Here is a 13,817-nt window from a genome sequence, read left to right on the forward strand (position 1 = left end):
ACAATCTGTTGCCCTTAAGATAGGAGGTCTTCTCTAAGATAGGACTTTTGTCTCATTACTGGGGTGTGATAGCATCTAATAATATTTGGCAAAACTATGTTCTAGTTCCAGATTTTGGTACAGGATACATGTTTTATGAAATAACTTTTAATGACATGAAAGCATTCATGATACTTATTAAAAATGACTTAAGCAAGTAACAAAGTATGTAACAAAACAAGTAACAAAATAATGGTCCCACTTTTATAAAACTAAAAAAAGTACATATTTTCTAGGTGGTATGTTACAAAATAACACATTAGGAAAATACTAAATTCTAAATAATTCTTGACATAACAGAAAAACTGCTCACCTGCTGGCCTTGAGGACTTTGCAAGATCTGAGCCACAGCCGCAAGTGTATCTGTATTTGTTATCTGAGATACCCACGGATCAGGTAAGCCTTGGACCACATTGGCCGGGGTAACAGGTGTCACTGGAGTTCCTTTTAAAAAGAACATCATACCCCTCAAATAAATATGTAAGTAAATAACTTAAGACTTGAAAAGGGAGAATAATTCATTTTATTATTTGTATAAAATACATGCACACATCTAAGTGTTTTTATTTGTGTCTACTTTGAAAACTCACTTAAAATCTTTTACTGAATTAGGTAAGTTACACACACACACACACACCCCCCCCCCCCCACACACACCCACACCCAAAAGGATCTGACCAAATTTGTCCTCATCAATTAACTAAGTTACTATAGTGTCCCCATTTATGCTTGGTAGATGTGTTCCAAGAACTCCAGTGGATGCTTGAAACCACAGCACCAAACCCTATATATGCTATGTTTCTTTTCTGTATGTACACATATACCTAAGATAAAAGTTAACTTATAAATCAGGTACAGTAAGAGATTAACAACAATAATAATAATAAGCTATACTGTGACAAAAGTTATGTGAATATGTTCTGTCTCTCTCTCTCTCTCACTCTTTTCTCTGTCCATCAAAATATCTTACTGTACTATACTCATCTACTTTCAGGCTATGGTTGACTGCAAATAATTGGAACCATGAAAAGCAAAACTGTAGATGTGGAAGACTATTAGACTTTTAAAAAGCCTAAAATACTTAACCGCCATTAAAAAATCTTACTTCAGAGACAAAAATTCAGTAACATAAGGAAATAATCAAAATACAATCCAATAAAAAAAATTATAATACAGTATATGCAATATAAAGCCACGTTTGGGCCAGGTGTAGTGTGGTTCATGTCTGTAATCCCAACACTTTCAGAGGCCAAGGTAGAAGGACTGCTTGAGCCCTGGAGTTCAAGACCAGCCTGGGCAACACAGCAGGGTTCCATGTCCACCAAAATAAAGAAAAAAAAAATTAGCCAGGCATGGTAGTGCACACCTGTAGTCCCACCTACTTAGGAGGCTGAGATGGAAGGATCACTAGAGCCAGGAGGTCAAGGGTGCAGTGAGCTATGATCACACCACTGCACCTCAGCCTGGGTGACAGAGCAAGGTCTCAATAAACATCAGTTTTTGTTCACACTCACACACACACACACTCTCTCTCTCTCTCTCTCTCTCTCTCTCCAAAATGCTAACCAATTTAATTCTTGCAGCTATGATTTAAAAAAGAAAAAAATTTTTTTTTGAGACAGAGTTTCACTCTTGTTGCCCAGGCTGGAGTGCAATGGTATGATCTCAGCTCTCTGCCTCCTAGGTTCAAGTGATTCTCCTGCCTCAGCCTCCCCAGTAGCTGGGATTACAGGTGCCTGCTAACACACCCAGCTAATTTTTGTATTTTTAGTAGAGACAAGGTTTCACCATATTGGCTAGGCTGGTCTCGAACTCCTGACTCCAGGTGATCTGCCTGCCTTGGCCTCCCAAAATGCTAGGATTACAGGTGTGAGTTACTACACAAGGCTGGAACTATGATAAAAATTTTTATCCTAGTCATTTAAATGCCTCGAGAGAACATGATTTTGAAATTTTGGTTTTGATAAATAATTTTGTTCAGGGTTTCTTAAAAATACTAAGTCCCCCTCGTATCCTATAAACACCAAGTTGATATAAACGCAAGTGTAAGAGGTTACAGACAACCTAAATCAGGAAAAACCTAATTCACACACCAAATTTCTAAAGTTCATTATATTTATGTTTCTGCAGATTAAAAAGAAAATCAGTTTTCTACATGTTAGAAATAATTACATACAAATATAATATCTAATTATATTTTTCTCTACAAATTATATATTGTTTCAATTATCTAATTCCAGACTATATTCCTGCACTATCAAATTATTTTTTATATGAACAGTCATCCAAAAAGTATGAGTAGAATATTTAGACAACAAATCTATATTAAAGCAGCATACCTGGAGTATTGCTCATAGCAGTGGTAGTGCTGGCCAAAACAGGCGTGACAACAGGAGGTGGGATCCCGGCTGCCATATCCAAAAGGGGCTGAATAATCTCACTCTTAAATACGTTATTCTTCTGCCATAAGTTTAGTACTCTCACTATTTTACTCTAAAGAAAAAAATAAGAAACATGACATTTTGTTTTTTGCTCTTAAAACCTTACCCCATTACCAACCATACTGGCAAGGTGATTTGAATTTTTAAGAATAATAATTTTTTTTTTAATTTAAAAAAAAACCTTAGCACAGTCATTTCACAGTGGCTATCTGGACCCTGGATGGAAAGAAGGGATTAAAATACTTCAATGGTACTCTCTAGACCTAAAATTCTGTGCTTCTATCATCTTGCATTTGCTAACCTTAATGTGCTTGAAAACACGTGTTAATTCTAACAGATATACACAGTAAATGAAAGCTCCGTTTAGCTGAAGGCAGAGATGACATCTAGGCTTCATTTCTTATGTCACTTCTGATGTTATGGATGGTGCTGGAGAACTGTCCTAAGGATTCTGAGGGATAGCCAGGATTCATCTCAGTACTAATGTTATATTTACAGCTGACTTTAACTTTTTCTCATATAATGTCTATCTTTTGAAAATAGGTAACTCGCAGGACAAAGTCCTAATGTGATTTTTTTAAAGTTTCATTTTACAAAGTACTTAAGGAAAGGGCATTTCCTGATGTAAGAATTCAATCAAATTACTTCCTTTTTTGAGCATCCTGCTGTGCATGGTAATTCGCTACTGACACTTTGAACCAGAGACGGACAAACTTCTGTACAGACAGAATCTGAAGCATAACCATTTCTTCTCTCTTCATTCCCTCTTCATTCTTTTCTATTCCCTTTCCCATTGTAGAATGTCAATGTCATACTGGCATTACTTAGTCTGGCCCTCAGAATGATGAATCATACTCTATACAAATAATGTTCTACATTATTTCATTTCCTACAGTAATTTTATGGTAAGCGTTCTGAAAATAAAAAAACAAAAACAAAAACCTCCTTGCTACTGTCAAGCAGACTTGACATCTGTGAACCATCTCATTTTCTCTTCTTGATATGCCCCTGAACTGCAGCGCCGCATCCAATTTTATATTCCTCATAAAGAGTCTCAACACTGCCCATCCCAACCCACACTCCAATCATTTTATCACCAAATAAATTACATTTGTGTTGTAGTCTCAACCTCTTTCTGGATTACTCAAATATTCAGAGTACTTTGTTATTTTTTGTAAGGTTCTAGTCAAATAATCTTTATGCAGCTGTTACAAAATTCATGAAATATTTACTATCTATATAACACTGCTGCTGATCTTGGTCTCAGGCTAACTATATCAATATATTTAAAAAAATAAAACAAAACAAAACAAAAACCTCAGTTTCCTCATTTATAAAATAAGACAGTATACCAGAAGGATTCTCTGCTCCCTTTTCTCAATCTCCACCTGTATCACACTGATCAAACTGTTTAAACTGGCTAGTATTTTAAACATCTGGCCACTCTCAAAGTTTGAGCATCTCGGGAGGGAGACATACGCCTTATGCATTAGTTACAGCTCTTCTTTTAGCGATATGTTAAAGTACTTCTAGTTAAGTATTTATACCCTAAACTCAGTCATTTTATATTAAAATCTATTTTGTTGGGAAATTCTATTCTTCTGCTGAATTCTGTATATTATAAACTTGAAAAGACTAGTCATTATTGACTTCTATTTCTTGGGTAATTCTGAAATCTAACAGCATAATTAGCAGTATTTAGAGAAAACCTGGTAACTAGAAAAAACTCCTACTTATACATATGTCTCTCTTGGTTATATAAAAGTTTTACAGATCCTGAAAGCTTCAAACTTACAGGAAGAAAAATATGCCCAACGAAGAACAATGTCTCAACATGTCCTACTGTATTTTGTAAGAAACATCAGCAAGTCTAGCTAATATACCTTGCTTCTTGAAATACAAACATTTCACCAAGAGCACACACTTATGTCAGAGTAACAATATCCTGAACTCATATTATCACTAGTAAAAGCAGACTGATTGTTAATAACTATTTTCTTGATACTATCACCAATCTGATTCACAACTGTTTAGCACATAAATGTTCTGCAAACAAGTACTAAGTACTAGTTACTACTATTGTGATGCCACTTATTCCACCAGGAAAAAAAAATGGCAGAGGCTAAAATCAAGTAAAGAGCATTCTGTTAAACGTATACATTTTACAAAGTAAAATAGCAATTTTCAGAATAAAGATCTGGTTCATCTTTAAATCCCTCACAATATTACAGTGACATATTTTTAAACTATGTCCAAACTACATTAATGTGCAAATTTGTATATATCAAATGAAGCTTAAGAAAATTACAGCGACTGCTTCATACCTTCTGATTTGACAATTTCTCTGCTCTAAAACCTGGGCACTTGGAAAATGCCTTATATTCTTCAGTTTCCAAGCTACCCATCATATACTTTAAAATTGGCCAGCACCTAATAGCCATCATTCTATATATCTACATACAAACCAATGTCCCTCATTTATTATGACTGAGATTGCAATGTTAATGTACTCTCTCCTCCTATGGTTAAAAGCCCTATTCCATAAGACCCAGTATAAGTGAGATATCATATTACGTAATCTACACATTCAAGAAAGATTTGTTCATCAAAACTGACAGAAATCCAAGTCCAAACTAGTGAAACTTCTAAATCCAAGTAAAGTGACTTATAAAAAACGTATGTTTTCAAATTAGTACATTACTTCAAGTGGGAGTCTAAGGTACCTATTTTAAAAATCAATTATGATAGGTCACTTAAAATTGGTAGCATTCTTTTGCCTGCACAGAATTATCAAAGTACTAAAGTGATTAAAAACAATAAAACACTTTGTCTCAAGGAGTATATCCAAGAATAGTTCACAAAGAATACAGCATAATAAATTTAACTCCATAGCTGTCAATTATTAACAAGATCTTTTTCTGATTCAGGATGATATAATAGTTATGAAACATAAGTACTTAATCTGGTTATATTCAATAGAAAGGTGAACCATTTGTGGTGAGCTTAAAGTTTTATGGTTCTTCCATAAAACAAACATGAATCTTCATCTATTCTTATCTTTTCCTACTTAATTAACGCTGCAATCAACCCTGTCGGAAAAAGCACATCTAAATTTCCAAATCAATATCCAAAATAAATAAGCTAACAATTTCAGAGCAAATAAGAGGATAAGCAACTCCTTTTTATTCTCCCTCATGATCCAAAGCTTTCTTTTTACTTGCTAATAATAAAATATTTACACATTTAGATCTTACACATACCAGACTTAGTAGTGTGATTAATAAAATTCTACCGTAACAGAAGAATTTCTATATCAACTCATGTCAAATAATTACAATTCTGAATTGGCTGTGTATGAGAATAAGTTTAGTGTAATTCCAAAAGCTTATTGTAGCCATTAACACCAACTGCTTCAACAAATTAAAAAGTAGCAATCTACTACATCTTTCCATATTCTGTTTAAGAAATTCAAAGAACAAAAAGGAACATCGATATTATAATAATTAAATATTCAAATTTGAAATAACTAAGAGCAAATGAGAACATAAAGCCATATACAGTCCTGTGCCACTTAATGACAAGGATATGTTCTGAGAAATGGCATCATTAGGAGATTTCATCATCGTATGATGTGTACTTACACAAACCTAGATGGTATAGCCTACCACATACCTAGGTTATATGGCATATTTTATTGCTCCTAGGCTACAAACACATTCAGCAAGTCACCGTACTGCATACTGTAGGCAATTTTAACACAATGGCATTTGTGTACATAAATGAGAAATGGTAGAATAAAAATATGTACTATAATCTTAGGAGATCACCACTGTATATGCAGTCTGTCATTGAAACATCATTATGTGGCACATGATGTTCTACAATAATCTCTGAAGACTAAGATCAAGAGGGTAATGTATCTCTTTTAAAAAAAAACAAAAAACAGCGGCATACCTTGTCATCCCCAGGGCAACGATATAAATTCTGGAAAGTGCTAATGATGTTATTACTAAATCTGGGTGCAAACACATCCTTTTCTTGACCAAACTGATGTCGGGACTGTCGCACAATGGAGTCAATTACATAAAGTCCAGGTACTTTGTATTCTGGTTTACACTGATGAAAAAAAGAAGAATGAAAAGGGGAGGAAATGGAAAGGTAAAATTCTTGATAGACAAAAATCATCATAAATCTTGTGTAAATACAAAGACACTGCCTATGCTGAGTTAATGCATACTCATACATTGACTACTCCAACACCATCGGTTTCTGGAATGGCATTTTAAAGAAGCTACTTTGGCTGCTCCACACATTCAGGTGAACTGCCAGTCACTTAAGTTCTAAAATAGTACTATATAACTGGCTTCAATGACATAAAACAAAATGATAAATAAGGTGCCATTTTAAGTTTTTAAATTTGTTTAATCATTGTGAAAAGCTACAAGGAAGAAAGAAGCAATTCAGGAAAAGAAGGGCTCTAGAAAACACACAGTCAACATGCCTCAGACATCATCTGGAACACACAACAAAAGATTCCTATAAAATGAAAGAACAATGCCAAATGGCGAATTATAACATTCTAAATACAGAGGCCAAAGTTTCCATTTTTTTCTCAACTATAGCATTCTGGGTATCTATCCTTATGTCATCCAACCTGGAGTGCCATGGTGTCATCATAGCTCACAGCAACGCCGAACCCCCCCATGCTCAAATGATCTTCCATCTCAGCCTTCCAAATAACTGGGACCACAGGCACACAGCACCAAGCCCAGCTAACTGCTGCATGGTTTTTTGGAAGAGACTGGGTTTCGCCAGGTTGCCCACGCTGGTCTCAAACTCCTGGGCTCAAGCAGTCCTCCTGCCTTGATCTCCCAAAGTGCTGGGATTACAGGCAGGAGCCACCATGCCCAGTCTCCCCTACTTTCTGAACACAGGCTTTTGTAGCCTATGTAGTTAGGCAAGCACAATGAAGAATGCTTTTACTTGCAAGCTTACTGCATGGTATCTTTAGATATGTATATATGAACATGTTGTGGGACAAAATTTCCTTCACTGGTAAAAGGCATTTTTGCTACATAAAGTGGCAAAAAAAATTCTTTAGTATGATTTAATACTTGGAAAACTTCGCTAAGTCATCAACTAGAAACTTGAGAGAAGAATCAAGACAAAGAAATCTGAAATACTTTAAAATTTTCTTCTTTAAGTACTATTAGACTCAAAATGAGAATTCCTAAGACTCTCCAATTGAAACTGTCTTTGCAAAAATGGTAACTGAGAAAGTTATGACAGTGACACTGTTTAGACCTAACAAACTCCATCCTGCTTCTAACCTTTAAGCTGTCCTTGTCATTCCTGGGCACAGGCCAAACTACCTTGGGAAGGAATTTCGTTTATGGTTTGACACTGAAACAAAATTAATATTTAATAATAGCCCTTTCCCAAAAAGACACTCTTCTTGCCTGGGGACTGGTCTGCCTTTGTAAGACTAACAAATTAGCTACAAGATTAGAAATTACGGTTTAGGGTCATGCAGCTCTGAACCTCCCCAAATTGCTCCTGAGTATAACGTCACTATCGTAAAACCTAAAATCAGTGTTTGAGACACTCTGCAGACCTTTCACTGGCTGGATCAGCTGACACCACCAGACTGGTAATCTGGCTCAACCAGTTCTGCCATCCCACCCAGGAACAGAAGACAGCAAGAAAACCTCACTTTGACCTCCCCATGATTCCATCTCCAACCTGACCAACAGCCCTCCCCACTTTCGGAGCCCCTGCCCCCCAGATTATCTTTAAAAACTTTAAATCAACTCTAGATTACTTTGAATACCTAATACGATGCCTATACATCACTTCATTCACATGGCATTCAGTGTGCAGGAAATTTAAGTTTTGCTTTCTGGAATTTTGTGTAATATTTTTTCCCCAAATTTTGATCCCAATAGACTGAATCCATGGATTGGAACCCACAGATACGGAGGAGTGACTGTAAGTATATAAACATCCCAGGTTTCTTCAATAAAGCAAGAGGCAAAAGTTTCTCTAATCATGATTAAGAATGACTGATAAGTTTAAGACACATTTGAAATGTAAATTTAAGAAGTGTGGAACTTAAGTTGATCTAAAATATCCTAGGGAAGAGGGACTTTAATAAAGTACATATGGAAAGTGAGATTCTGAAAATACATTCCTTTCAAAGTATTTGTGCCATGTACCAAATCACCTTTAAAAACTCAGAGTTTTGAATCCCACTTCCAAGAATAAAGGCATACTTGCAATAAAAGTCCAGTTACAGAATAATGCACCCTACATAAAAAAAAAAAAAAATTACAGATACATATAAAATCTCTCTCTCTCAAGACACCAGAGGGAAATATAACAGCCATTTTTTTTTTTTTTTTTTTTTTTTAAACACAGTCTCTTTCTGTCACCCAAGCTGGAGTGCAGGGACACGATCTCAGTTCACTGCAACCTCCATTTCGTGGGTTCAAGCAATTCTTCTGCCTCAGCTTTCTCAGTAGGGGGGATTACAGGCATGTGCTACCATGCCTGGCTAATTTTTTTATTAGCAGAGATGGGATTTCACCTTATCAGCCAGGCTGGTCTCAAACTCCTGACCTCTCAGGTGATCTGCCTGCCTTGGCCTCCCAAAGTGCTGGGATTTACAGGTATGAGCCACCTTGCCTAGCTGACAACCACCTTTCAATGTGGACTCAATCCTTCCTCCGAAAAAATATCAAAGAGCAGGAGTATAAATGTTTGGCTCCACTGAAAAATACATATCCACTGTAAAATATCAACCACCTATAATGTGCATAAAGCTACCAGATCAAGTTTCTAGAATACAAAAAATTTCCATGATGATAATCTCTGGAGGGTTTAGCATCATCTTTTCATTTATTATTTACAAAGTAAATGTAACTTGAAAATCACCACAAATAAGCCAAATTTCCTGCTAAGTATGCAGCAGGAAATCTGAAGAAGGTAATCATAGCCAAAAATTACAGATTAAGGCAACAGTAATTCATCTACAGACCATTTTCAGAGCCAGAAAGATAACATTTATTCTTGCCCTTACAGTATCTAAGAGTAGCCAAAGTACCATAGAATGTATTTCACTATAACAAAGCATCCGGAATCAAAATAAATAGTTCTGAATGATAATATTCAATCTTTCTGAATCTAGTGGACAGATTTGTTTGTAGCACTCATGCAAAAAGGCAGAGGATTTTATACAGACAAAAAGAGTTGGCTAAACTCTGCGTATTTTTGGAACAGAGCTGAAGATTTCATTTTTGCATTTCAAACTAGCAAATGAAAACAGAATGGTTAGCTATGGATGGTAGAAAAGTCACCAAATCATGAGATCTCTGGCTCTAAATAAAATTTATTGCCCTTAGGATTCAGGATAACTTAGTTATTTATAATTTATTATGAATTATAATATATTAACCATCTGTGATGGTTAATACTGAGTGTCAACTTGACTGGATTACAAAGTATTTATCCTGAGTGTGCCTGTGAGGGTGTGGCCAAAGGAGAATAACATTTGAGTCACTGAACTGGGGAAGGCAGACCCACCCTAATCTGGGTGGGCATCATCTAATCAGCTGCCACCAAAAATAAAGCAGGCAGAAAAACTTGAAAAGGAGAGAGTGGCCTAGTCTCTCAGCCTACATCTTTCTCTCATGCTGGATGCTTCCTGCCCTTGAACGCTGGACTCCAAGTTCTTCAGTTTTGAGATGTGGACTAGCTCTCCTTGCTCCTCAAGCTTGCAGACAGCCTATTGTGGGACCTTGTAATCTTGTGATCATGTAAGTTAATACTTAATAAACTTCCCTTTATATATAAATATGCATGCACACACAATCCCTTATTCATTGTAATAGGATATATATACATATCTTACTATTACATATCACATATATACACACACATATCCTATTAGTTCTGTTCCTCTAGAAAACCCTGAAACAGGATTCAAATGGAAGTTCTAAAACATGTCTTCTAAAGTTTCCTGTATCGTTTGTAACTCTGGCCTTTGCTGCTGCTGCTGCTGCTGCTGCTTTTTTTTTTTTTTTCCGAGACAAGGTCTTGCTTTGTTGCCTAGGCTAGAGTGCAGTGGCACAATGACGGTTCACTACAGCCTCAACCTCCCCCTGAACTCAAGCAATCCTTCCATCTTAGCCACTTAAGCAGCTGGGAATACAGGCACTTGCCACTCTGCCCAGTTAATTTCTGTAGTTTTGGGGCTAGGGCAGGGTTTTCCCATGATTGCCCAGGCTGGTCTCAAACTCCTGAGGCTCAAGCAATCTGCCAGCCTTGACCTCTCTCGAGCTGCTAGGATTGCAGGCATGAGCCAGAGTCCCCAGCTGTTCCTGTCTTATAAACCTAAGATACAATCAGCATATGAACTGATTTCTGACAAAATTAATTGGGACAAAGGCCAGAGTATTCTTTAGAGTAGTTTTCCTGGCCTACAGGAAATATCTTTACTGTTGATTTTTCATTTACCATAATCATTTATTACTCCATAAATCTTTCATAACTAAAACATGGTTTCATGGATGACACATTACCAAAGTACAGCCACACTTCTCCCTACACCGTTTATGGTATGTGAAGAGAATATAAAATGGTATGGTCATCCTAGAAAAGTTTGTTAGTTTCTTATAAAATGAAAATATGTACTTACTATCCCAAAGAAATGAAAACTTACATTCACAAAAACAACTTTGGGCATACAAATGTTCCTAGTGGCTTTATTCATAATAACCAGAAACTAGAGAAACAACCCAGATGATCCCCAAGGACTGAATGGTTAAACTGTGGTAAATTCATACCCTGAAATATTACTCAGAAATAAAAAGGAAGGAACTATATGTCTCTTCTGGTTACCGTAGCCTTGTAGTATAGTTTGAAGTCAGGTAGCGTGATGCCTCCAACTTTGTTCTTTTTGCTTAGGATTGTCTTGGCTATATGGGCTCTTTTTTGGTTCCATATGAAATTTAAAGTAGTTTTTTCTAATTCTGTGTAAAATGTCAATGGTAGTTTAATGGGAATAGCATTTAATCTATAAATTACTTTGGGCAGTATGGCCATTTTCACAATATTGATCCTTCCTATCTACAAGGATGGAATGTTTTTCTATTTGTTTGTGTCCTCTCTGATTTCCTTGAGCAGTGGTTTGTATTTCTCCTTGAAGTGATCCTTCACACTCCTTGTTAGTTGTATTCCTAGGTATTTTATTCTCATTGTAGCAATTGTGAATGGGAGTTTATTCATGCTGTGGCTCCCTGCTCGGTGTATATTGTTGGTGTATAGGAATGCCTGTGATTTTTGCACATTGATTTTGTATTCTGAGACTTTGCTAAGGTTGCCTATCAGCTTAAGAAGTGTTGGGGGCAAAACCACAATGATATACCATCTCACGCCAGTCAGAAATGGTGACTACTAAAAAGTCAAGAAACAACAAATGCTGGCGAAGCTGTGGAGAAAAAGGAACACTTTTACACTCTTGGTGGAAACGTAAATTAGTTCAACCACTGTGGAAGACAGTGTGGTGATTCCTCAAGGATCTAGAACCAGAAATACCATTAGACCCAGCAATCTCATTACTGGGTATATACCCAAAGGAATATAAATCATTCCACTATAAAGATGCATGCACACATATGTTTACTGCAACACTATTCACAATAGCAAAGACATGGAATAAACCCAAATGCCCATAAACAATAGACTAGATTTTAAAAATGTGGGTACATATATACCATGGAATACTATGCAGCCATAAAAAGGAATGATCATGTCCTTTGCAGTGACATGGATGACGCTGGAAGCCATCATCCTCAGCAAACTAACATAGGAATGGAAAGCGAAAGATCCCATATTCTCACTCATAAGCGAGAGCTGAACAATGAGAACACATGGACACAGTGGGGGGAAACAAAACACGCCAGGGCCAGTTGGAGGTGGGAGGGTGAAGGGAAGGAGAGCATCAGGACAAACAGCTAATGCATGTAGGACTTAAAACCTAGATGACTAGTTCACAGGTGCAGCAAACCACCATGGCACAGGTATATCTATGTAACAAACCTATATGTTTTGCACTTGTATGCTAGAACTTAAAGTAACAATAAAAAAAAAATTTTAAAAAGGAAGGAACTATTTGATACATGCAACGATTTGGTTAGATCTCAAGAGAATTACACTGGGCAAAACAAGCCAATCTCAAAAGGCTACATTTTGTACTATTCCACTTATATAACATTTTTGAAATGAAAAATAGAGAAAAAGAATAAATTAATGACTGCCAGGCATTCGGGATGAGGAGGATGAGCTGAGTGTGACTACAGAGTATATATAGAAGGGAAACACAAGGGATCCTTGTGGTGAAGGAACTATCCTATATCTTGACTATGGTGACATTTATATGAATCTATGCATGTGATTAAATTGCATGGAACTAAATACATACACATACAAATGAGCGCATGTAAGACTATTAAAATCTGAATAAGGTTAGTGTGTCGATAGGTGACTGTTATCAATGTCCTGGCTGTAATATTTTACTACAGTTCTACAAGATGTTATCACTGGGGGAACTGAGTGACAGGCACATGTGATCTCTACATGATTTATTCCTACTGATTCAATGACGTGAATCTACAATTAGCTCAAAATTATAAGTTTAATACACACACACACACACACACACACACACACACACACACACATATACATACACACACACAAATTTTAACCATTACACAAATCTATTGCTGGATCTCTGATTTAAACAGGGTTAGGGGCAAAACATTCAAGTTTTTCCACACACATTGGTCTCTTCAGATTGACTGTAATTATCTCACGATGGAGTAACTTTGCTCAATCCAGGTCTTCCTAAGATTCTGAAACATTTTATTCAAAGTACCCTATTCCAAATCAAATCAGTCAACAAGCATTTATGCATAAATTCACTTTTATTCGTTAAATCTTTACTACTCAAATTGTGCTTTGTGAAGAAACATCATCTAGGAACTGTTATAAATGCAGAATCTCAGGTTCCTCTCCACACTCAGTGAGTTAGAATTCACAATTTTAACAAGATTCCTAGGTAATTCCTATTCATAAAGATTACAAGGCACAGCGTAAGACATAACTTTTTGGTTGGGCACAGTAGCCTGTAGTCCCAGCACTTCGGGAGGCCAAGGCGGGCTAATCATTTGAGATCAGGAGTTCAAGAACCAGCCTGGCCAGCATGGTGAAACCCCATTTCTACTAAAAATACAAAAACAGTAGCTGGGCATGGTGGCACATGTCTCTAATTCCAGC

General features: G+C 36.4%; 1 protein-coding gene across 7 annotated transcripts in view; it reads right to left on the reverse strand.

Moving 5' to 3' along the window:
- The window catches only part of SCAF8 (SR-related CTD associated factor 8), a 248,254-nt gene that overhangs the window by 189,588 nt on the left and 44,849 nt on the right, over positions 1–13,817 (reverse strand). For all 7 annotated transcript variants that reach the window (XR_005201851.1, XR_005201857.1, XM_037742039.1 and 4 more), the window contains 3 exons: positions 6,435–6,596; positions 2,379–2,532; positions 353–483 (listed from right to left, as the gene is read on the reverse strand). Coding sequence is in view for 5 of the 7 variants with exons in the window: in XM_037742039.1 (XP_037597967.1) it covers positions 353–483; positions 2,379–2,532; positions 6,435–6,596 (447 nt within the window). In the remaining 2 variants the exon portion in view is untranslated. The remainder of the gene's footprint in view (positions 1–352; positions 484–2,378; positions 2,533–6,434; positions 6,597–13,817) is intronic.

This window comes from Cebus imitator, unplaced genomic scaffold (genome assembly GCF_001604975.1).
Source record: "Cebus imitator isolate Cc_AM_T3 unplaced genomic scaffold, Cebus_imitator-1.0 Scaffold6, whole genome shotgun sequence".
Classification (NCBI taxonomy): Eukaryota; Metazoa; Chordata; class Mammalia; order Primates; family Cebidae; genus Cebus; species Cebus imitator.